Source organism: Entelurus aequoreus, linkage group LG13 (genome assembly GCF_033978785.1).
Source record: "Entelurus aequoreus isolate RoL-2023_Sb linkage group LG13, RoL_Eaeq_v1.1, whole genome shotgun sequence".
Taxonomy (NCBI): Eukaryota; Metazoa; Chordata; class Actinopteri; order Syngnathiformes; family Syngnathidae; genus Entelurus; species Entelurus aequoreus.
Genome location: NC_084743.1, coordinates 41896236 through 41918860, shown reverse-complemented (window position 1 = coordinate 41918860; position 22625 = coordinate 41896236). Strand labels below are relative to the sequence as shown.

Sequence of the window (22625 nt, the reverse complement as noted above, 5' to 3'; positions counted from 1 at the left end):
AAGGACAGACAGTCAGAAACTAACGGATCTGAAGTTGAAGCCAACATCGAACCTGGGAAACCACTGGAAAATTGGAGAGACCTGGTTGTGCCACTAAAAAAGAGAAATAACTACCTTACCCCATGCCCAGAATGGCTTTATGTAGACACTGCTGCAAAAACAAGCAAGATAAAAATTGGCCTTCTCACAAATGGCAATCTATCCAAGCCAGTAAGGGTTGACGAAGATAATGTTAAGCCTGGTGTATACTCTCGCATCACGTAACTTGTGTAAGCGACGCCGTCTCTTTCCCTCCCCATGCGTACTTTCCCGAAAGCCTTGCGTGCAGTTTCCAAAAATCCTACGTTTGCGTTGGCCCCATCAAGGACCGCAGAGCTGTGATTGGTCAGATTTAGAAGAGGAGGGTCCCCAAACACAGTAGAGCAGACATTGTATTTGAAATGCACAAATTATCGTATGAAATAAAGTGAGAGTGATTGAACATTTGCATGCAAACTGATACTACTTAATATTGGTGCGCTATAAAAATAATCACTTCATGTGTCGTTTTCTATCTTATTGTTTTGTTTCTTCCAAAAGAAGTCTCACTCTTTTATTGCCAATGTTGTGCTAACAACAGGTTTGACTCCAATACATTTCTCTTTCTCGTGCACACACGTCATTTTCTCACACACAACACTTCCCCATTCTCTGTCAATCATCTTCCAAGCACGTTATGTTTGTGAGAAAGCTGAGCATCAATAACACACAACCATACACATTAATACCAGCATGGTTTTAACGTACAAGTTATTTCACAGTTTATTTTCAACTAAATGATAGCTCTCTTGTCCTGTGTCTCGAACGACCGAATAGCATTGCAAATAATACAAGCGTCCTCTGTTGCGAATGGTTCAGAAGTTGCACAGTCCATCTTCAAGAACTTATTTTCCTTGAGTTTAAAGGTAAAACGGATTATTCTGAACGATTAGTTCCAGCATAGACAAATATGTTGATGCTGTAGTTGTTGTCACTCTTTACAAGAAAGTAAATATATTGTCAATATAGCTGTGGTTGCTCCTTCAGGACACAATGCCCCTCAGTGTTTTGGAAAAAAATTACAAGTCTGGTGCCACCCCCCAGGCAGAGCTATAAATCAAACAAGACGCCGTCAGAGGGGACGCAAGCTGAGTGACGCGAGAGTTTATTCCAGTCTTTAGTGTCCCTAATACATGTGCCTTTAACTGTTTCTGCCTGTTGTGCATTCTGCGACAGTGAACACTTTCAAAATCACAGTAACAATGTTCAGGAAACAAACTTGGCACCTGATTTCAAGCATTGTTCCAAAAGGAATATGTTCTGACGTGTACAAGGACAGGGCAAAAATGATCTTCAACATTTTTAGCTGAGATCAGGGGTAAAGCAAGTTGATGCAGTATAAGCAAATTGATGAGCCATGCTCCTACTCTGATGACTGAGAGGCAGTAGTCAAATTAAGAAAGCTGAAGAAGACTCCCATACTACAGAGAAGTTCCCTTAGCACCTGTTGTTGGAAACATTACAGAAAAAGAGGGTATTATAGGAATCCATGCAGCACTTGTGGCGCGCGTGCAGCTGGGATCCTCTATTTGTCTACAACCTCTGACAACATCAATGGTAGACTTATCCATGCAATCGATGAATCCTTCCAACACTAAGGAGTCCTGCACTGGTTTTATTAGCCACAGTTACAGCACTGGAGCAGCACTGTGTTCAGATTGCAGTGGAAAGCAGTTACCTGCTGCAGGAGTTCCCCCTTAACATCACCTTCTGTAATGATCAGTTCCTTCTGAGGAGTGTTATCGCCCTGCTCCCAGGACCTCACAGAACAGCACTTGGACATTATATACACAAGGTCAATTTCAGTGTTCAGTGTAAGGTTGAGTATAGCTGATTATTTTGTTTTTCTACATTTTGGCAAAAAGTTGAATGCCAATGTTTGTTTGTCCTTGTTACTTTTGGATTTTAAATCAGGTTTTTTTTGTGTTTTTTTTTTACATAGGTTTTATATGTGTTGCATAGCTGAGCTGTCAAATGTCACTAACACTGTTGAATATATTTTAACGAAGAACAGCCCGGGAATTGAACCCATGACCTTCTCGATGTGAGGCAGAAGCGCCACCGTGCCGCCAAATATTGACATGTAATTGTTACATTTGTTCTTTATAATACATATTATAATAATAACATGATAATAACATAAAAACAAAACGTTGATAACATAAAACGCTAACTTAACAGCTATAACGCAGCACAAACGATTGTGACTGGGTTGGGGAGATTTTGAAAAGGTGGGGGGCTAGTTATGAATCATAATTTGTTAATAACTAAAAAAACTATAATACCGGTAGTTAGACCAAAAGATTTTGCAGCACAAACCAGCACAAATGTAACACAAACAAATGGGACACGTTTGGGGAGATTTTGACATAGTTAGGGCCTAGTTATGATTAATAACACATTAACTACCTGTATATGTTAACATAAAATCATAAAATGTTAGTAACTTAAAGGAGCCATATGTAATCATTTCATGGTAAGTCATCATTAAATGGCCCTGATATGTCAAAAAGCAATAATAAATCATGATCTTTTCGAATACCTTTATAACTGATAACAGTAGTTCAGCCGGGACATAATTATTTCAAAATTAGATTTACAGCCCTGAAATCTTGTTATTGTTTTTATTTCGATGCCCTGCCCTCTAACGTTTGACCAATTAGAAAGTCTGTGAGTGTGTAACATCCAGGTTGCCAGTTATGCACCGTCATCTTCGTCTAGCTACTGCCACTGGTAAAGTTACTAAACATGTCAGACCTTAGTAAATATAAGAGGTGTTGTTACGATTCTACACTTATTCATGACAAAGCCAGGAACAAAAGGAGGATTTGTATTGGGGCAGCCTTTGAAAGATGGAGACGATTTAGTAAGGCGGAGAAGATTTTTTCATCTGAAGCCAAACTTGCCAATTTCCTCCGTGATAGGTAAGTAAGCCATTTACGTTTTCTTATTACTTGTAATAAATGGAAATGGACATTTCGTATGTAAACTATTTTGTCCAATACAGTCTATGATCTTGTCTAACAAAGCTAGTATGTTCGTGCAACGAATGCTAAGCATGCTAGCCCGGTCAATGACACATCGACATATAGGGGGAAATATATGCCCGTTAGCCTGTATGTCATTGTGTAATTGAACTGACAGGGCAAAATATATTTTCGTCAAATAAAACTTGTGTGGATATTGGTAGTGTCAGTGCCTATTTCGTTCTCAATATGCTGATACGCTGAGGAAATGGGTTCCAACATTAGCACGGCTATCATGGCAATGTGAAACGTATGGAGACAGCCAAATCACATGATAAAATAACTCCTTATTCGTGTTTGCATATTGTGGACTACATGTACCAAGTTATATGCCAATCTGACACGTTTGAAACAGTAGCCCTATAGGCATACCTTAGTAAAATGTCTCCTCTTTAGTTTTGGGCATGCATTAGGCTGCTAAGCATGCTCTACTTATTTTCACCAGTATAACTATTGCTATCATTGGTTGTAGTTCGTTTTAGTCTTTGTTTTCTGACAATAACCATATGATTGCCATGATGTACTACTTCCTGAAAATAGCCTAATTTCTGTGTAAAATGTGTTGGTTAGAGATTTTTTATTGACAAAAGGCTTGTCTATTTAGCTATTATGGTCACAGCAGCTCAATCCCTAGTAAGAGGCAATGGAAGTTTGAAGTTCCTTGGAGTAGCCCAGTCGATCGAGCTGGATTTGGTTGCGTATAAGGCAACCTCAGTCAGAGAGAGGGGACTACAGAATTTGGAACCGTGATTGCAGTCCCATTTCTGGCCAGCTTTTTACATATGGCTCCTTTAAAAACTATAATAATATAATAAACTAACATTTTTGCAGGACAAACGTGGCAAAACGATTCGTACTGTTTTCGCAAGGTTTTGACAAGGTACGTGTGTGTTTTTTTCCCATGAAATTCCAATGCTTTCATGCCCAATGTTCCAAGGTTTTCTTGCAAAAGGTGCAGCGTACTTCATATCGAGTGTTTTCCCGTGACATCACGAACCACAAGGTCGGCCGTTGGGGAAAAAAGCACAAAAATATGTTATCTGTGAAAAGGACTACTTAGCTACTTAGCTTTAGCAGAGGTGCTAACTTTTGCACTGTTTTCGGCTGTCAGAATTGAGCAAACAAAGAACTACATACATACTTTATAGTATATATACTACATGTAACTTCATACTTTTACTATTTTGTACTGTGGAACTGAAACGTGAAAAAAAGCTTGATCAGGTGACATTTCTCAAACAGAGAACAATGGTAGGGATGGAAAAGACCAACATATTTATTATTGACCATCTGGAATGGACATATGCTATCTTTAAGTTAAAGTGGAGTGATAATTGTTTTTTGCAACACTTTGTGGCCATAAAAATGTAAGTTATGCTCAACACGTAGTAAGTTAAATAATACGGACCCGTTTGTTACTGGATACCTTCTAACACGCTACTGCCTCGGAGACTTTGTATAAGTATTATGCAACTATAATTATTTGATACTTTTTCATATGGGCAAATCTCATGTTTCGGACTGCAATATTGTTCAATTACGGACACGTATTACATATGTCAAGCTTGTGTGCTATTGAGTGCTTAGCTGTGTAGTGTGCTCCTTGTAGCCTACAGCGTCCACTGTTTACCTTTTGTGAATTACTTCACTAAAATACAGGAAAATACTAACTTTATGTGCTTATTGGAGGACATTTAGCTGTTAACTGGCTGTCGAACTTTGCCCAACTAAACATGGTACAGTATTGCTTGTATTTGAGTGCTTATATCAGAGATTTGGATTTTAATACACACGCACAGGAGGTGTATGGGCATGTGCATGTACACTACATATGTACACTACACACTCTCACCAAAGTAATATATTTGTATCTTTAGATTACAGGATACCGGTAATCTGAAGATACCTTACATGACAATTAGGGTTGTGTATCGAGTATCGATTGGAACCGGGACTAACTTTCCGATTCTCCCGGAATCGTTCAAAAGTTTAAATTTCGATTCCTAGTTTCGATACCCAGTCCGCCGACCGGAAAAAAAGAATAAGTCCGCCGACCGGAAGAAGAAGCCACTGAACACCAACGAAGAAGCGCCCACCGCCGGAAGTGTTAGCATAGCCGAGCCTATGTAGCCGAGCGAGTCAGTCAAGCATGGATAGCGGGCGTCGGCGGTCGAAAGTGTGGCTTTATTTTACTAAAAAAAATTTAATATCGGCGAAATGTAACACGTGCGACAGGACTGTTTTGTGCTTAGGAGGGTGCACGTCGAACATGATGAAGCACCTCCGAGTTCATGAAGTACAAATATATGCATGTCCCGTCTTCGACGCGCTGCGCCGACCGTCCTCCTCCTGCTGTCAGATCTCGCTTTCTCCTATTTATGCCTTCAAGCTTCTTCCACACCCAGCGAACGTGTATTTTCCACAGCAGGAGACACTATCTGTCCAGAACGCTCACGCATCCTGCCTGAGAAGGCGGATATGGTCATTTTCCTAAACAAGAACTGTCTCTGTAAAATCAGGTACAGTATAAACTGTACCTGCTGCTAATCTGGACTGGGTTTTGCAAGTTGTTTCTTATTGTTTATTTGCTTTTCTGCACCAGGTTAGCCCATCAGTGGGAGCACGGTAACATGTTTAAGTACCTGCAGCATCATACACTTGTGTGTGTAAATGTGTTTTCATGAGGTTTCCTGCAGCATCATACACTTATGTGTAAATGTGTTTTCATGAGGTTTTCATAAATAAAGCTCTCTTGAGGAAAGTGTACCCCTGTGAAAATGTATTTATAATATTTATATTCAAGTTCATAGATTTGATATTTATATTCTAGTTGAAAACAGCCCTGTGAAGAATTTATAGTTAAGTTCATAAAAAGTTAATAGAATTAAAATTGATGGAGAATGTCAGACTATTTCATTCAGAAAGACTGTATGTAGGTTAGCTAGCTCATTTAAAATAACCAAAACTTTTTTTTGACCCTGCCTCTTAAAAGAATCGGAATCGAGAATCATCAGGAATCTGAATCGTTCGAATTCAAACGATATCCAACCCTAATGACAATGTAATAAATATGATTGTACAGTTACTGTGAATTTGATATTGTAACAACTCGTTGTATTAATTGCTCACACAAGCAATCAACAGCTGTTATGTGATGTGACTATATAAAAAAGGGGTAGGCAATTATAAATATTTTTACTTCTGCTTACTCCTTTGGACCTCATGGTGCTTCGGCTTTGCAACTGTGTAAATGCAAGATTCTTGTCATTTATGCTGAATAAGGAAATGTATGAATTGCTCACATAGGAAGGAGAAAGTAATAATTATGAACTTTGAGATACTTATTTGTGCTGCATCCTCAATGTGTTTATGAACAGCCCTAACTAACGCCTCGGTTTAATTTATGCATTGCTAAAATAATTTTTAGATGTTGCAAATTAGCTAAAACGCATCATAAGCATCTAAAACATTAAATTTTGCTTCATCAATAAAGTGATAGGAAAACAAACATTCACTTCCTTATATTACCTTCGGTAGAGTCTTTAACTCACTGGATTGTTTGGCCGGTGAGCACTGTGTGCGGTTCTAAATACTCAACCTACTTTCTAAGAGCAGAGAGATGCATTGTGCTAGCAATGTAGTAGTAGTAGTAGTAAGATGACTACTTACACAACGGGAAAAACCTTTGGGAAGACAACGCTAGCTTCAGCCAAGTACTCATAAAGAATCCGCTGATCAAAATCATCTGTGGTGTATTTGACCTGGGTGGCCTGGCAAAAAAATACAGACTGTCAGCAAAATAACACTTAACAATTGAATTGTAGATATTTGGTGGTAGGAATGCTTTTTCACCAGCACAGTGAGAAGGAGAGCCTGGATCTTAGGGTCAGTCAGCACCTCCTCATCCAGCAAAACATTTGACTCAGAGACAGAAACCTTGCGAAGGTGAGAGTTTCCTATTCTTTGCGTCTCTGAAATAAAGAATCACATTTTTAACAGGGCACCGACATGTAAAGAAAAGTCCGTAATCGCACCTATCTCATAATCATTTTCTGCAACACGCCTCATTTTAGGAGGTGTGGTCATGCCTGATTCCATTTCAGGTCTCTTTGGAGCTTTAGAGTCTGATATGAGATGATCAAAGCTCTTTCTGGTGCCTATGAAAAATGGCAAAGCAAATTATTTTATCATGGAAGATGTACGTGTTTATTGTCATGTGCGCTTAGGGTAAAGTTGTACCCAAAAGCTTCTTTGTCGTGGCCTGGGAAGGCTGTCCCATGTCCAGGCTCATTGACTTGCGCGTACGTGGGCTTATTTGACCCGCTGTAGGGTAGTGGTGAGCTGAAAGGTAGCGCTCTGAAACCTGAGGGGATGTCCATGGTTGAGTTTCTCTGAGTGTCCTGAGAGTAAGGGGGAAAAATCAGAAGGGCAACAAGTGAAAAATATGAAAGCTAATGGAAAACATATGCTAGAATTCATGGAAAATGTTTGTAAAATAGGTATTTGCCTAAGACAGAAACTTCTTACTCCAGGAGAATCCTGACCTTATGGAGGTTAACAATAGGTAAAACATCTACAATGAGACTATTGCTCAAAGTTGCTGATTTGAATGGGGAGATCAAAGTTTTTTTGAAAATATCAAAGGTTTAGTCAACATAAGAATATTTATTTTGTCCATGCAAAAAAGTTAAAATTACATTAAAAAGTCACCCCTTAAAAGGGGAACTGCACTTTTTTATTTTGCCTATCATTCACAATCATTGTGAAAGACATGACGACGGACGTATTTTTTTTCGAATACATTGTAACTATCAAATAAACTTCAGCTTAAAGCGGAGCCAATCGGAGGTCCTCTATTCCGACCATGAAATCCAATAAATAACCATTCAAAAAGCGCCAACAATACTTAATTTCATGTTGTGACTTGAATATTAACCAAGGATTAGTGATATTGTTATTCTAAGCGCTAACCAAGACAAACTATTTATAGCGGCGACGTGATCACTACCGAGTGTCCCTATGTTTAAATAATCGAGTGGTCTGCTGCTTACCTGATCCTTGAAGGTTTATTGTAGATCTAAATCACGCCTTTCACCTGGAAAGTAGATGGCTTAGGATGTAATCAGAAAAATTGGTACACTTCGATAGCCATTAAGGACCCGAACTGGCAAGAATGACGCAAGAGGCGTTTGGTCCCCCCGCGCTCCCGCCCTATTTCTTCGCACAGATTATGAGTCATGGAGCTGAAGACCTGGCTATTAGCAGTGGACAAGTCGGGCCTCCCCGGATAGTTCAAGGCTTGGATATACCAGCATGGCATTCTGACGAGAATCCTTTGGCCGCTGCTCATCTATGAAGTCCCAGTAACCATTGTGGAGGGCTTCGAACGTAACATCAGCCAGCACCTGCGTAGGTGGCTGGGCTTGCCGAAGAGCCTAAGCAGCATCGACCTGTATGGGCACACCAACAAGCTGCAGCTTCCCTTCACCGGATTGACCGAGGAGTTTAAAGTCACCAGAGCCAGGCAGGTGTTACTTTACAGAGACTCATCTGACACAAGAGTCTCCTCTGCTGGCATTAAGGTCAGAACTGGGAGGAAGTGGAAGGCACAGGAGGCCATTGACCAGGCAGAAGCAAGGCGGAGACATGGCATCTTAGTAGGTGCTGTGGCAGTCGGACGGGCTGTGCTGGGTAGCCATACAAGACCACGCTACGACAAAGCCCAGGGTCGAGAGAGACAGCTGATGGTGCAGGGAGAGATCCGTGCAGAGGTTGAGGAGGAACGCCGGAGCAAGACAGTGGCCATGCGCCAGCAAGGAGCCTGGACAAATTGGGACCACGCATCTACCCGGAAGATCACCTGGACAGAACTTTGGAAGTCAGAACCAGCAAGACTCAAGTTCCTGATCTAGTCAGTGTATGATGTCCTCCCAAGTCCATCTAATCTTCATTGCTGGGGGCTAGCAGAAACACCCGAATGTCCACTGTGCAAGGCACGGGGTTCCCTGGAGCACATCCTGAGCTGCTGCCCTAAAGCCCTGGGAGAGGGGGGGTACACATGGCGCCATGACCAGGTGCTGAAGGCAGTACCAGACACCATTGGCACTGGAATCCAGCAGAGCAAACACCAGCTCCCAGGCAGGCATAACATCTCCTTTGTCAAGGCAGGGGACAAACCACAGGCAGGACGTAAGGCCCCAACCAGACTGCTAGCCACAGCCCGTGACTGGCAGCTTCGGGTGGATCTCGGTAGACAGCTGAAGTTTCCAGAGCGCATAGCAAGGACATCACTGAGGCCAGACCTTGTCTTAACTTCTGACTCAACGAAGCATGTTGTGCTGCTGGAACTTACAGTCCCCTGGGAAGACCGGATGGAGGAGGCCCATGAGCGAAAGAAGGCCAAATACCTTGAGCTGGTTGAGGCATGCAGAAGAGCGGCTGGAGGGCTCGCTGTGAGCCTATAGAAGTGGGCTTTCTAGGGCAATCTGTGCATCAAGCATTCAGACATCTTGGAATCAGAGGGTTGTTGGAGAGAAGAGCCACCAGAAATATCAGCGAGGCTGCTGAGAAAGCCTCAAGGTGATTGTGGATCAAGAGGGGAGACGGATGGAGTAGTACGCTGCTTGGACACAAGCCGGAGCCTGATCAGCCCCGGTTGGGTCGCCCAGGCAAGGGTGTATAGAGATCAAAGACCCGAAACACCCAATGAACCTCGGTTCTTTACTGAAGATGTGTCCAAGCTGCACCGCAAGGTGTTTCTCAATCTAAACAGGAATATATGAGCGTCCTAGCAGTGAACATCCTGATGACAGCAGACCGTATACAGTAGTGAAGTTTTATGTTTTTCGCCTCTCATGAAGTCTGCAGTGAGGAATAATCAGTGATAAGGAAAAAAAAAAAAGCGACCCTCTTGATGCGTTTTTGAAATTAATGTGCCGCCTACGCCTAAATGATCAAAATACGTAAATATTAAATGTTATTATAAATGTGCCTGTTACTACATTACATATATACTTATATCATGTATATAACACCTTAATGGAGGTGTTTTGATTTTTTTTAAAGGGCTTTATAGGCAGATTTGAGCGGCTCCCAAACGCTCCATTGTAAGCTGACTTTTGATCGCATTTATTTATTAACAAAGCAAAAAAACAAAAAAATCCATCGTCATGTTTTTCATAATGATTCTACAAGATCTGCAAAATTCCCCCAAAAAGAGCAGTTCTCCTTTAAGAAGTCGTACCCAAAGAATGTAAAGCTGTCACACCACCAAGCTTTTCCTCCCTGACAGTCAGAATTTAAGTGATTGATTGATTGAGACTTTTATTAGTAGGTTGCACAGTGAAGTACATATTCCGTACAATTGACCACTAAATGGTAACACCCGAATAAGTTTTTCAACTTGTTTAAGTCGGGTTCCACTTAAATTGATTAAAGATACACATACTGTATATACTAGCAGAAACACCCGAATGTCCACTGTGCAAGGCACGGGACGGGGTTCCCTGGAGCACATCCTGAGCTGCTGCCCTAAAGCCCTGGGAGAGGGGGGGTACACATGGCGGATATATATACTATAATCATAATACAGTCATCACACAAAATAATCCCATTGAATTATTTACATTATTTACAATCCAGGGTGTGCTACTGACACCAAGGAATTAAAGAGTTTGAATACATTGAAAACATTGTTTTTAGAATCCCCAACACCAAAGGGCCATATCTTAAGACCATACAGTAATAATAATAATAGTATCATTAATACTGTACAAAAAGAAAAAAATAACTCATTACATGCGCCTGGTGGTAAACTACTTAGTCATGCGTCACTACTTCACTTTTCTTTTTTTAGTTAACTTTTTAACTTCCACATCCATTATTTGTCTTCCTAGTGTGAGACAGGCTCCTATGATTGCAGTGTGTCACAAAAAAAACATACAAGTGAAAAGTTAAGTAAAATTGGACACTGTATCATAAAATGCTCAGAAAGTGCAAAAATGTAGACCAACATTGGCTGAATGCTTAGTCTAAGCTGTTTGACTGTTGCAACCCTCATGAAGGATAAACATGGCATCTTTAATCAATATGTGAAAGGATTGGCTACGATGAAAGGGAAAGTGATAACTAAGCAGTGTTGTAGTCTCATTATTGAAACTTCCTAAAAAGCCAGTTTATGTGTGCAAGACAACCACAGGGGATAAAATAAATTATTTGTTGTCTCGTTTTTATTACAGTTTCAGTTTAATCATGCATTTAATATTTATATTACTGTATTTATTGTGGCCATGTGTTCATAGAGTAGCTGCCAACATTTGGGGTTTGCAATCAAGTAGATATCCTTACACCCCCCTTACATGCAATATTTACTTCATTTGTTTCGCAACTGCAATACAACACTTTTAATTCAGCTATGTAATAAAATGATTGCCACCACCACTACTCATATTTCTGACAGAATCTTAACATTCTAAATAATAATGATGATATACACTTGCAATGTACCCTTATTAATTTGACCTTCATCTGATTGCATATGGGATTCTTAGAATATTTTTTTTTACATGCTATAAAAATACAAATGTTGTAATTAAAACTAACTAGACAAATTAGATTACCGTACAATTTTAAAAACATAAGAACATCAGGTTATATAATACTGTATTTTTCTACTCTACTTATCAACTAAACTGTTATGAATGTTGTATCTTTAAAAAGCCAAGGGGGCGGTACCTTTTTAAAATTTTTGTACATTTAATGTAACGTCCATGTTTTTTGTATCCCATCAAATGGATAATACTTTGTCAACATTTTATTTTATGCTAGTCAAAGATCCTTTATGAGGAAGAAGCGCTCTGATATTTTTACAAACTACCAATAGATCTTCTGTATGACAGGTATGTATGTTCTGTTTCAAGGACCTACTGTGAAAATAAAAAAATTAAAAAATGCTTTTAGGAGTATTCTGCTGCAAAAATGTGAGCAACATTTTTTTCAACGGACCTTTGAACTAAGGCTCGCAGCATAATGTGTGATGTACCTGAAGAACACATTCTCACAATATTTATTTATTATTCACACAATTTGATTGACAAACTGGAGTATTTTATGCCTTCACAAAAACGTAACAGTTCGGGAGATTTTTAACTGATGTCAGTGGACAAGTGCAAAAGCCTTCCAGAAAAACCGGAAGAGTTGGCAGCTTTGTGTGTTTCTGTGTACAGCATAAGGGACTTGTGTTAATTTACATATAGATTTTAATTTGCACTAAAACTCGACTTATGCCCTTATAGAAACAGAACTTGTATGTACTTTTTCCAAATTTTATGTTACAGCCTTATTCCAAAATGGAATAAATCTATTTTTGTCCTCAAAATTTCTACACACAATAACTATGACAATGTCAAAAAACTTATTTTTTTTAATTTTGCTAATTTATTAGAAAAAAAAAACATTAAAAAAATCCCATGTACATACGTATTCACATCCTTTGCTCAATAGTTTGTTTATGCTCCTTTGGCATACAATGCCACAAGCTTGCAGACCTATCTTTGGGCAGTTTCGCCTATTCCTTTTTGTCCATTCATTTTTGCAGCACCTCTCGAGCTCCATCAGATTGAATGGGAAGAGTTGGTTTTCATCCAGGATGTCTCTGTACATTGCTGTATTCATCTTAGTCAAGTTAGGGAGGTGACCAAGAACCCAAAGGTCACACTGTCAAAGCTACATTCCTCTGTGGAAAGAGGAGAACCTTCCAGAAGGACAACCATCTCCATCAGGCCTGTATGGTATAGTGGCCAGACGGAAGCCATTTCTTAATAAAAAAAAGTTTGCCAAAATGCACCTGAAAGACTCTGAGACCATGAGAAACAAAATTAGCTGGTCCAAAAGTTGGCGTGAATGCCAGGCTTCATGTTTGGAGGAAACCAGGCACCGCTCGTCACCAGGCCAATACCATCCCTACAGAGAAGATTGGTGGTGGCAGATAATGCCTTGGGAATGTTTTGCAGGAACTGGGCGACTTGTTTGGATAGAGAGAAAGATAAATGCAGCAATGTACAAAGACATCTTGGATAATAAGCAACGCTTGTTATACAACCTGATGGAGCTTGAGAAAGAGGAATGGGCAAAGAGCCAAAAGTGAATCAACAAAGTATTGAGCAAATGCTGTGAATACTTATGTACATGTGATTTTTAGTTTTTAATACATTTGCAATAATAATTAAAAAAAATGACATTGTCATTATGAGTTATCGTCTGTAAAATTTTGAAGACAAAAATGAATGTATTCCATTTTGGAATAAGGCTATAACATAAAAAAATGTGGAAAAAGTAAGGCCCTGTGAATACTTTCCGGATGCACTGTAGACCTAAGACTTTCTGTATACAGAATTTCTGAAGGCCTCGACAACTGCTCAGTGGAGTATATACTATAGGAAATTATTAATACAAATAATCTCAATTAAAGAAAAGTGTGGTCATCAAATAATTAAATGTATACAAGCTCACCTGCAGCTGGAATCACTGATTACACTGGAGTAGGTGTCCATAGGTACCGGATCCATCGAGAGGTCTGAGATTAGGAGCGACTTCCTGTGTTTAAGACTGCAACGACTTCGGACCTCCTCAGACACCGTGAGCAGTGCTGCACAGAACCACAACATAATTATTACTGACCAAAGGAAAGCAATTCAATATCATATTGAGTTGTTAACTGTGTCAATACCAGCTAAATAAGCCACACTCTGGGTGTTGACTTCAAACTTGTCACATTTCAAATGCTTGCTGATGAGAGTCAAAAGTGTGTGAAGGATTCTCACTGTTCTCGCTACTGTGTTGGCTGATGGATGTCTGTAACCTGGAAGCACATGACCAAAAATACACAAAGTAAAAATAGGGAAGCATATCCGAATGTTTCTCCTATGACTGAGGAGTTACATTTACTAGACCCTAGCTAGGAAAGAAACCCTCTAAATTATTATAAAGATTATAGCAAGTTGAAAGACAGTTGCAGTGGGTCCGACTGCTGTACTAACAAGTAATATGACCAGCTTGGCGTACTCTGGTACTGCAGCTATAAAGGACTCGGCAAACTACAGTGGGACAAGTTTATGCCTCCACTCCTTGGACTGGCTGTGTGACGTCGACATAATTGAAACCGAAAAAATTAAAAAAGCCATTACTTGCTCATTTTTATTTATATTCCTCTGTTTTCCTATGTTGTTGTATACCAGGGCTATTCAACTAAATTGTTTTTCAGAAAGCTAAGGACAGGGAGGTTGGACATCTCCCTTCACTATCAGTCTTATTTTGTATATTCCTGAGAACCACCATCCTCTACAGTAGACATTAAATTTTGATCTGTTTATTTTGTCAGCGCTACCCAAGCGCTCTGCTGTTTTTAAGGAACTTCTGCAAACACCGCAAGTCAAAGATAATCTATGTGATAGCACATAATTGTCTTTAGAATCTGCTGCAAAATTGTGAGTGTCACACAAGTTTTTTGAACTGAACTCACGGCCACTGGTTAAATAGCCAAAAGAATGAAAAAGGGAGGAACTAAAATGGAACCTTGAGGAACACTACTAGTATACAAGCTACAGCAACAACTTAATTGCCAAAAAAGAGAGGATTTAAAAGGTTGCCTTGAGAATTGCTTTAGTTATGTAAATCAAAAGTTTGGACCCCAGTGTTTTATATATGCTAGCAAGTTAAAATGTCAAAGTAAGAATCTGCCATTGTGTTTGCAGTTGTTCCTCAATAGAACAGGAGCCCTCCAATGTCTTTAGGAATTTGCTGCAAAAATGTTCGTCACCTAAGTTTTGAATTGAACTTGGGGGCTGGTATGGTGTTATTCCGTGGATGGTTTTGGTCCCCGGGCCAGTTGAATGGTAATGTTTTATATACCCTTTTCTCAGAGAGCTGTTGCGATTATTTCATTGTATCTTTTGACTACATTGACAATAAAGCTTTCCGTAAATGAAAACATCTTTCTTCTCGTTGCAAACAATCTAAACACTAAAATTAAATTGGTGCATTTTGTTAGTTGCTGTGCTGGAATCCAGGTAAATACTGCCATGCTTTTATTTTGAGACTTACTTTGGACTGAACAGGAAGTAAGTATGTGCACGTATTTGATGTGCAATTGTACAAGTTTAGTTTTTGTTGTCGTTTCACACTGCTGAGCAATAATGATGAAGTCAACAATACTACAACAGATATCGACAAAAAGGTAGGTTGACATCGACTTAAGCAGGCTCTTTTTTGTAATAAGAACAATATGGTGGACCAGTACTTGAAAAATTGGTCGACAGATGGGTTTTGACATTAGCGGGATTGACTTATCGAGTTCCACAGTAGTTGCTTGAGGATATGTGCCGAGGAGGCAGTAAACCAGCAGAACAATGTTAAATCACATATCATATTCACTATTTACTTTGTAACGCTGTGATGTGATGCCGTGAGTGTGGCCATGTTTCTAGTTAGCCAAAAGCAGAGTTAACTTATGATAATGCTAACTATCTGACGAAAAACTTTTATCACCAACAGTGGATGTGTTTATGCTGGACTCTATGATCAGGCTTGTCGAGACACTTTGCCATGAAGCCATAACTGATCCCAGATACTTTTTAAGTTTAGAATCATAATATTGTGTCTCTTACTTGCTTTGTATTTTAATTGTGCTTCTAATCTAACCAAATATTGTTGAGTCATTTACATGGCATCAAAAAAATATAATGTAAAATAAAATACATAGAGTGCCACTATATCATCAGCGTGACAATTGAATTGTCCAGAAATTTGCACATTACACATCATTCTTTTCCCCTGGTAAATACCTTTGAGAAGGTGGCCTACAAGTGCAAAGTTGAAGTTAGCACTAAAGTTCAGTCCCACAAAGTGGTCCATCTGCTTACAGTGCCATTCCAAAGGACGTCTGATCTCCATGAACACTTCTTCTGGACTCTAAAAGAGCCCCCAAAAAAAAGTTTGGTCACAATTTATAAATACAATGACAAAGCGGAAAATGTACAGCATAATAATGCAGAATACTTGCAGGATGTAACTACATTACGTCAGAGCAAGCGGGTGGATACGGAAACTAGCTTCTGTAGTCAAATTCTTTAGAACTCAGCCTCAAAACTTGCAGCGAGGTGAACACAACAGGCTAGCAAAGTGGATTTTGTAGACGCCTTCTCTGAATTCTTGGCCAGCAGGACGACCTATACATTTTATAAATTTAGATGTGTTTAATAGGTGTGTTAGGCTTATTGAGGATTTAAAGCTTCTATAGATTTTTTTCATTAGCTTCCTTCATTGCAAGTAAACAATGGCAATTATAGAGACAGAGTGCTAAATCCAATCTAATATTTGTTGCACATCCATCCATTTTCTACCGCTTGTCCGTTCGGGGTCGCGGGGGGTGCTGGAGCCTATCTCAGCTGCTTTCGGGCGGAATGCGGGGTACACCCTGGACAAGTCGCCACCTCATTGCAGTGCACATGTTGATCCAAAATCGCAGAACTTCAACATTCTGCTAGCAGGAGGGTTTGGAGGGCGAGAAGTGAACTAGCACAAGGTTCCACAAAATGTTCCAAAAGGATTACAGTCTTTGAAAGCAGAGTAGCTTTCAGAGATTAAAAATGATTCAGAATAGTCTTGCTCCTGTATTTTCTTATCTACTTAAACCCAATACAGGAGTCAAAACCAAATTGGAACTGCAGTAGCTCTCATTTGTATCTACTGCTTTTATATGAGCAAATATTGTTTTTAAGCAGTGCAGCGTTTGGGATTGAAGGTATGCTTTGCCTTGTCATTGAAGACATGCATTGTGTCCAGGGTGTGGAGGTTCTGCTCCAGCAAAGCAGTCCCAGCAGAATACAGGTTCACTTCATCCAGCTGTAGTACAGCCACTGCAACCCAGAACAGCGCCCTGTGCATAGGAGACTCCTACAGAAGGAAGAAAGGCAATTAAGAGCAAGTTTCAGTTTAAATCTTGGAATGTAGTTGGTAAAGTTAAAGTAAACATTTTTATCACAATACAGTGGCACTTTAATTTACAGTCTTTCTGTCTAAGCAACCCAGCTGTAGCAGTTCTAGCTATGGGCAATAACCAAGAGTACTTTCTAGGATGTGCCGCAAGGATGAGGTGGGAAAAAAAAATCATATTTATTTGTGCTTAGCGCTGAGGCTAGTTGCTCATTGAGTCAGGATATGTGTGTCAGATGGGTGTGCCGCTAAATTGCTCACATGAAGTATATTAAACTATTGAGGGGTTAAGTTGACCGCTGGGCTTCAGTCCTTAGGTTAACTTAGTCCTTCTCAAATAGTAGGGCAGGCTCCCCTGGGGGGATTTGGTGCGATGCCAAGGGGAGCGCGTGTGACCTCGGGGAACATGCTGTTTTTTCCGTACCAGAATATGATGAATGTAGCACTTGGCTTCACTGTAACCACAGTGGGAGACGGAGTGTTGTTTCCTTTAATGTTAATAAATGTACAATGTGATGCAGAGGTATGTTATAACAATTTTACAGACAAATTATACTATTTATAATCACAGTAAGGGGGCGCGAAATATTTTCTTCTTCCTGGGGGGGTGTAACAGAAATTAATTGAAAAGCACTGGGTTAATTGAAGGTAAAAAAGTAAATAACCGAAAATGAATTCGGTGATGATGGTTAAGTTTTAGGGATAAAATGGTATGGTGAATGCGGTTTCAAAATTCTCACAATAATGCCGTGACGGGTGATGGCTGGTCTGAGAAGCAAACCACATTTCCCATAAACCGAAAGCTCAAGCTAGTGGATCGCCACGCAAAGTTAAAATCAGACATTTGGACGCATTTTGTCTTCGCATTGAAGGAAAATCGAGACATGCAAAATACACATTGCAGATATTGCCAGACTGCGATAGTGTACAAGTCCGAAAATACAATCAATATGAGAAGTCACTTGATTAATTATAACCCGGAAAATATTTTTGACACGAAACTAAGGTGTAAGCCAACCCAAACATCAGTGTGAGGCATTTCAATCAAGTTTTCCTCATGACAGCATGTCAGCTTAAAGACACTAAACTGACTTTTTTTTATGTTTGCTTCTTACTTGAAACACAGTTCCTTCACTGTTGTAATAAATATGATTACAACATTTGAGCATTGGATTTGTGTTTATTTACAGTAAATTGTGTTTATCCTTAACATAAGTAGCGCTTAATTTTCCACACTAGGGTATGTTTTCCAAGTCATCTTTTTTGACATTTCTGCAATAATATCTTATTGTGGCTTTAAAACCATGATTATATTGTACTGTCAGATTCTGATATTGTTACTTAGGTTGCAACAAAACATCATGGAAAGGAGAAGGAAGAAGCACAAACACAATTTAGAAAAAAGAGGAAAGACAAAGAAGAAACGGGCCAAAAATAACTGTATGGCGCTATTTCATCACTTAATGTATATCACATTATGGAATGGGTATAACATCAGCTAACATTACTTGGTAGATAATGTGATATAACCATTGGCAGTTTCTGAAGTGCATTGTGTACGAGCACAAAGGATGGCATTGACGAAAGGGCATTGTGCACCCCCGGCAGAAAATACATAATATATTGCATTGTAAAGGGTTTTTGTGTCTTGTCAAGGAGGCTGGGGCTCTGTCTACCAAAGGGGTGTCTACTAGCACAGGGCACCATTGAGGAGAGAACCGCTACTGCAACCCAGACCCATACATAGGAACACAATGATGTAGTTTGGCTGAGTTTTAGTATACCTTACTGAGTAGAGGCTGCAGTTTTGTCAGTGCAATGACAGTGGCTTCAATTAATACTTGGCTGTTGTAATTGTCAGGCCCTTTCAGACAGCTCTCAAGACCCTAAGGACGTAAAAAAAAAAATGCTATTTCATTAATAAAAGACCTTTAAAGTCATGGCCTAGCCAAATAAAATCTATGTTCGGTCTTACCCGGTCTATGCTGAGAAGAGGGCTGGCTTTACTGAGTATTCGGATAATCTGCTTGATTTGACCATGGCTCACCCTTTTACTAATGCAACCAAACACCACCAGGGCTCGGGGCTGGAGAGATGGGTTGTACTGGAATGCAAACCTGGACACAATTCATCATTTTATATTCTTGTAATTCTCATGGACACATCGACGTAAGAAAGATAATTCAAACGAAAGTAAAAGAAACATACTTTTTTGCAAGCTCTGTCCATTGGTCTAACCACTTACAGGCAGGGATGTCCCTCATACAAGCCTATTAAAAAAATATGGTTTGGCTCAGCAGTGTTAAACGTAAGATTTTAAAACTATCACAAGGGTGGTGACTGACCTCCATTATTTCTAGTAAGGCCTCAGTGACAGTCTCCAAGGAGGAAAGGGCAAAAGTCTCCCTTTCGTATGATCCTGGGGAGAAGGAGCGGTCTCTGTAGCTGGAGCGGAAGGCAATGACAGCTGCTGACTTGACTTTGCTGATGCCAAAAAGCAGGTAGAACTTGGGCAAGGAGAATTCAGTGAGGCTCAACCGCAGAACCTGTTTTGTCTCCTCTAAAATAAAAATACATAGTATAACATTAAATAGCATAATGAACGATATAGAGGTAATTTTTGATGCATGAACATGCAGATTAAAATCCTTACCACTGAAGTTAAGCTGGGAGCAAGTACAGAGGGAATGAATGATGTTGATGACTAAGCCATGAGTAGAGGCCCTGAGAGAAAGTGGTCCAGTTGCTACCAGCAGGGTAACGACGTGGAACAGGTACGGCAGATGGGCAGCAACATCCAGCGAGTTGTTGAACGAAAGCATGAGCATGTAGCGTGCCAAAATGGCAATGTCATCCCACATCAGGTGCTGCTCCAATGTTGGTGTTGGTGACAAGCAGGTCTTGTCTATGATCTTACACATTCGACTGATAACCTGTCACAGAACACAACACAGAAGTCTGCCATTAAAACGCCCTTGTCAAAATGATTTGTCCTATAAACAGAAGCAACATTGTAAAACAAGCAAACAAATGCCCCTAAAACTGCTGTATTTTATGAATTGGGCTGCCGAAAGGGTGCTCACGTTCAAATGAGCTGCAATCCCATCCTTTTCCTGATATATGTAACAATATACATCCCATTAACACAGACACATGCAACAAAAGGATATTGTTTTCAATAAATAAGCAGTATTGGAAGAGCCTATGATTTCTAGGAATATGGCAACCAACATCAGCTCTGTTCTACAATCTTTCTTTCTTGAAGATCTCTTCTGTATGCATTACCTTGACAGTCATTTTATTCAGTTAAACTTTTAATTGTGACAAATACAGACATTTATCTGTTAAAACTCTTAAACAACTAATGGTAACCCATGCAATCGGTTCATGTTGTTCTTATATTTATATATATTGTAAAGGCACTGGTATAGAGTGACAAATTATATTTTTTCTAATAAAAAATCAAATCAAATCAAATAAGACCTATTGGAACCCAAATAAACCCAAAATGTCTGGGTTAACAAATTATTTGAGTGATTAGCAATTAATGATGCAGTCCTCCAAGCTCATAGGAGCCATACACAACAATAATTAATTTTTACCAAGGCACCAGGACTTTGTTTAGGTTTTCAAAATAAAATATAATTTTTATCGTACATTATTTTTTTGTATGCGACAAGACTTTTGTCCAAGGACAAGCTCACATTTCTAACACTCTAAGTCAGGGGTGTCAAACTCAAATACAGAGTGGGCCAAAATTTAAAACTGAACAAAGCCGCGGGCCAAGGTTGAACAAATTAACCTCTTAATAGGGACCCAAGCAAGTTTTGCATTGAATATTGAACAAGCAAGGCTTATATAACTTTATAGTGACATGCAAAATCGAGTTTCTAATAATAATAATTCAAAAATATCAATGGCATATCAAATAAAATTTTAATAAAAATTGAATGCCTCTTTTCTATTTTCAGCCTTCGGAGGTAAATATCAAAATAAACTTTTTCCACAGGCTAATAATACATTTGAATATAAAATAACAATAATGAATGAATCAAACATTCAAGCCTTGAAGTAGCAAGAGAAAGTGCATGAATAAAACGTTAATTATTGCTCAGTTTGCTACACTGATTTGCTTTAACACTGAATATGGAACAAGCAACGCTTATATAACTTAATACTGCAAAATCAACTTTCAAAAAACAAACGAAAAAACATCAATGGTATATTAAATACAATTTAAATAAAAAATGGAATGCCTCTTTTCTATTTGCAGCCTTTTGAGGTAAATATCAACATTAACTTTTTCCACAGGCTAATAAATTTGAAAATAAAATAACAATGAATAAATCAACCATTCAGGCCTTTTTACTGCTCAGTTTGCAACACACTGATCTAATCTGATGTGCCCAAGCCAGATACCTGGCATCTTTTCTGGGATGCTAGTTCATTAATGTCGGGGCTAAGGTGGGCGGGATTGGGGGGGCGGGGTTTGGTGGTAGCGGGGGGTGTATATTGTAGCGTCCCGGAAGAGTTAGTGCTGCAAGGGGTTCTGGGTATTTGTTCTGTTGTGTTTATTTTGTGTTACGGTGCGGATGTTCTCCCGAAATGTGTTTGTCATTCTTGTTTGGTGTGGTTTCACAGTGTGGCACATATGTGTAACAGTGTTGAAGTTGTATATGCGGCCACCCTCAGTGTGACCTGTAGGGCTGTTGATCAAGTATGCCTTGCATTCACTTATGTGTGTGTAGAAGCCGCATATATCATGTGACAGGGGCCGGCACGCTGTTTGTATGGAGGAAAAGCTGACGTGACGACAGGTTGTAGAAGACGCTAAAGGCAGTGCCTTTAAGGCACGCCCCCAATATTGTTGTCCGGGTGGAAATCGGGAGAAATTCGGGAGAATGATTGCCCCGGGAGACTTTCGAGAGGGGCACTGAAAATCGGAAGAGTTGGCAAGTATGAGTATTAGCAGTGAATGCGGTGTTACAGCGGCACAAACGCTGTACAATACCGGCGGGCCAGCTCTAATGTTAATTTGATATTGTCTCAAGGGCCAAATTTGGCCCGCCCAAACGCTGTATAATACCGGCGGGCCAGCTCTAATGTTAATTTGATATTGTCTCAAGGGCCAAATTTGGCCGGCGGGCCAAATTTGGCCCGCGGGCCAGAGTTTGACACCCATGCTCTAAGGAATGACACAAAGCTTGATTTTTGTATGGAAAGCATAATCCAAAGGCTTTTGCCTTTCATACAAGCCATATCTGATTCCAAAAGCTAAAAGTCAAGTTATTATTTGTTGTTCCTACAACTTGGATGAGCGACAATACTTTTGTCAGGGACTGTACAATTATAAGGACTAATAGAAAAATACAATTTCTTTACTGTGTGTTAACAAGTTTAAGGAGGTGACAACTCACCACTAAGCTCAGCAAATAAAAATAACCACTGGAACAAGAGTATAACGTTTTATGCATTGTTTATGTTATTACTAAAAAATGCAATGCAAAGTCATAAGATTCTATTAAAAAAGAA

At 39.6% G+C, this 22625-nt stretch overlaps 1 protein-coding gene across 3 annotated transcripts in view; it reads right to left on the bottom strand.

Moving 5' to 3' along the window:
* nf1a (neurofibromin 1a) overlaps positions 1-22625 on the bottom strand; it is a 223215-nt gene that overhangs the window by 10979 nt on the left and 189611 nt on the right. For all 3 annotated transcript variants that reach the window (XM_062067866.1, XM_062067868.1, XM_062067867.1), the window contains 13 exons: positions 19747-20026; positions 19439-19653; positions 19302-19363; positions 19069-19210; positions 18878-18979; positions 16914-17054; positions 15944-16070; positions 13831-13962; positions 13614-13749; positions 7344-7504; positions 7139-7261; positions 6957-7075; positions 6774-6874 (listed from right to left, as the gene is read on the bottom strand). In XM_062067866.1, coding sequence (XP_061923850.1) covers positions 6774-6874; positions 6957-7075; positions 7139-7261; positions 7344-7504; positions 13614-13749; positions 13831-13962; positions 15944-16070; positions 16914-17054; positions 18878-18979; positions 19069-19210; positions 19302-19363; positions 19439-19653; positions 19747-20026 — 1841 coding nt within the window. The remainder of the gene's footprint in view (positions 1-6773; positions 6875-6956; positions 7076-7138; positions 7262-7343; positions 7505-13613; positions 13750-13830; positions 13963-15943; positions 16071-16913; positions 17055-18877; positions 18980-19068; positions 19211-19301; positions 19364-19438; positions 19654-19746; positions 20027-22625) is intronic.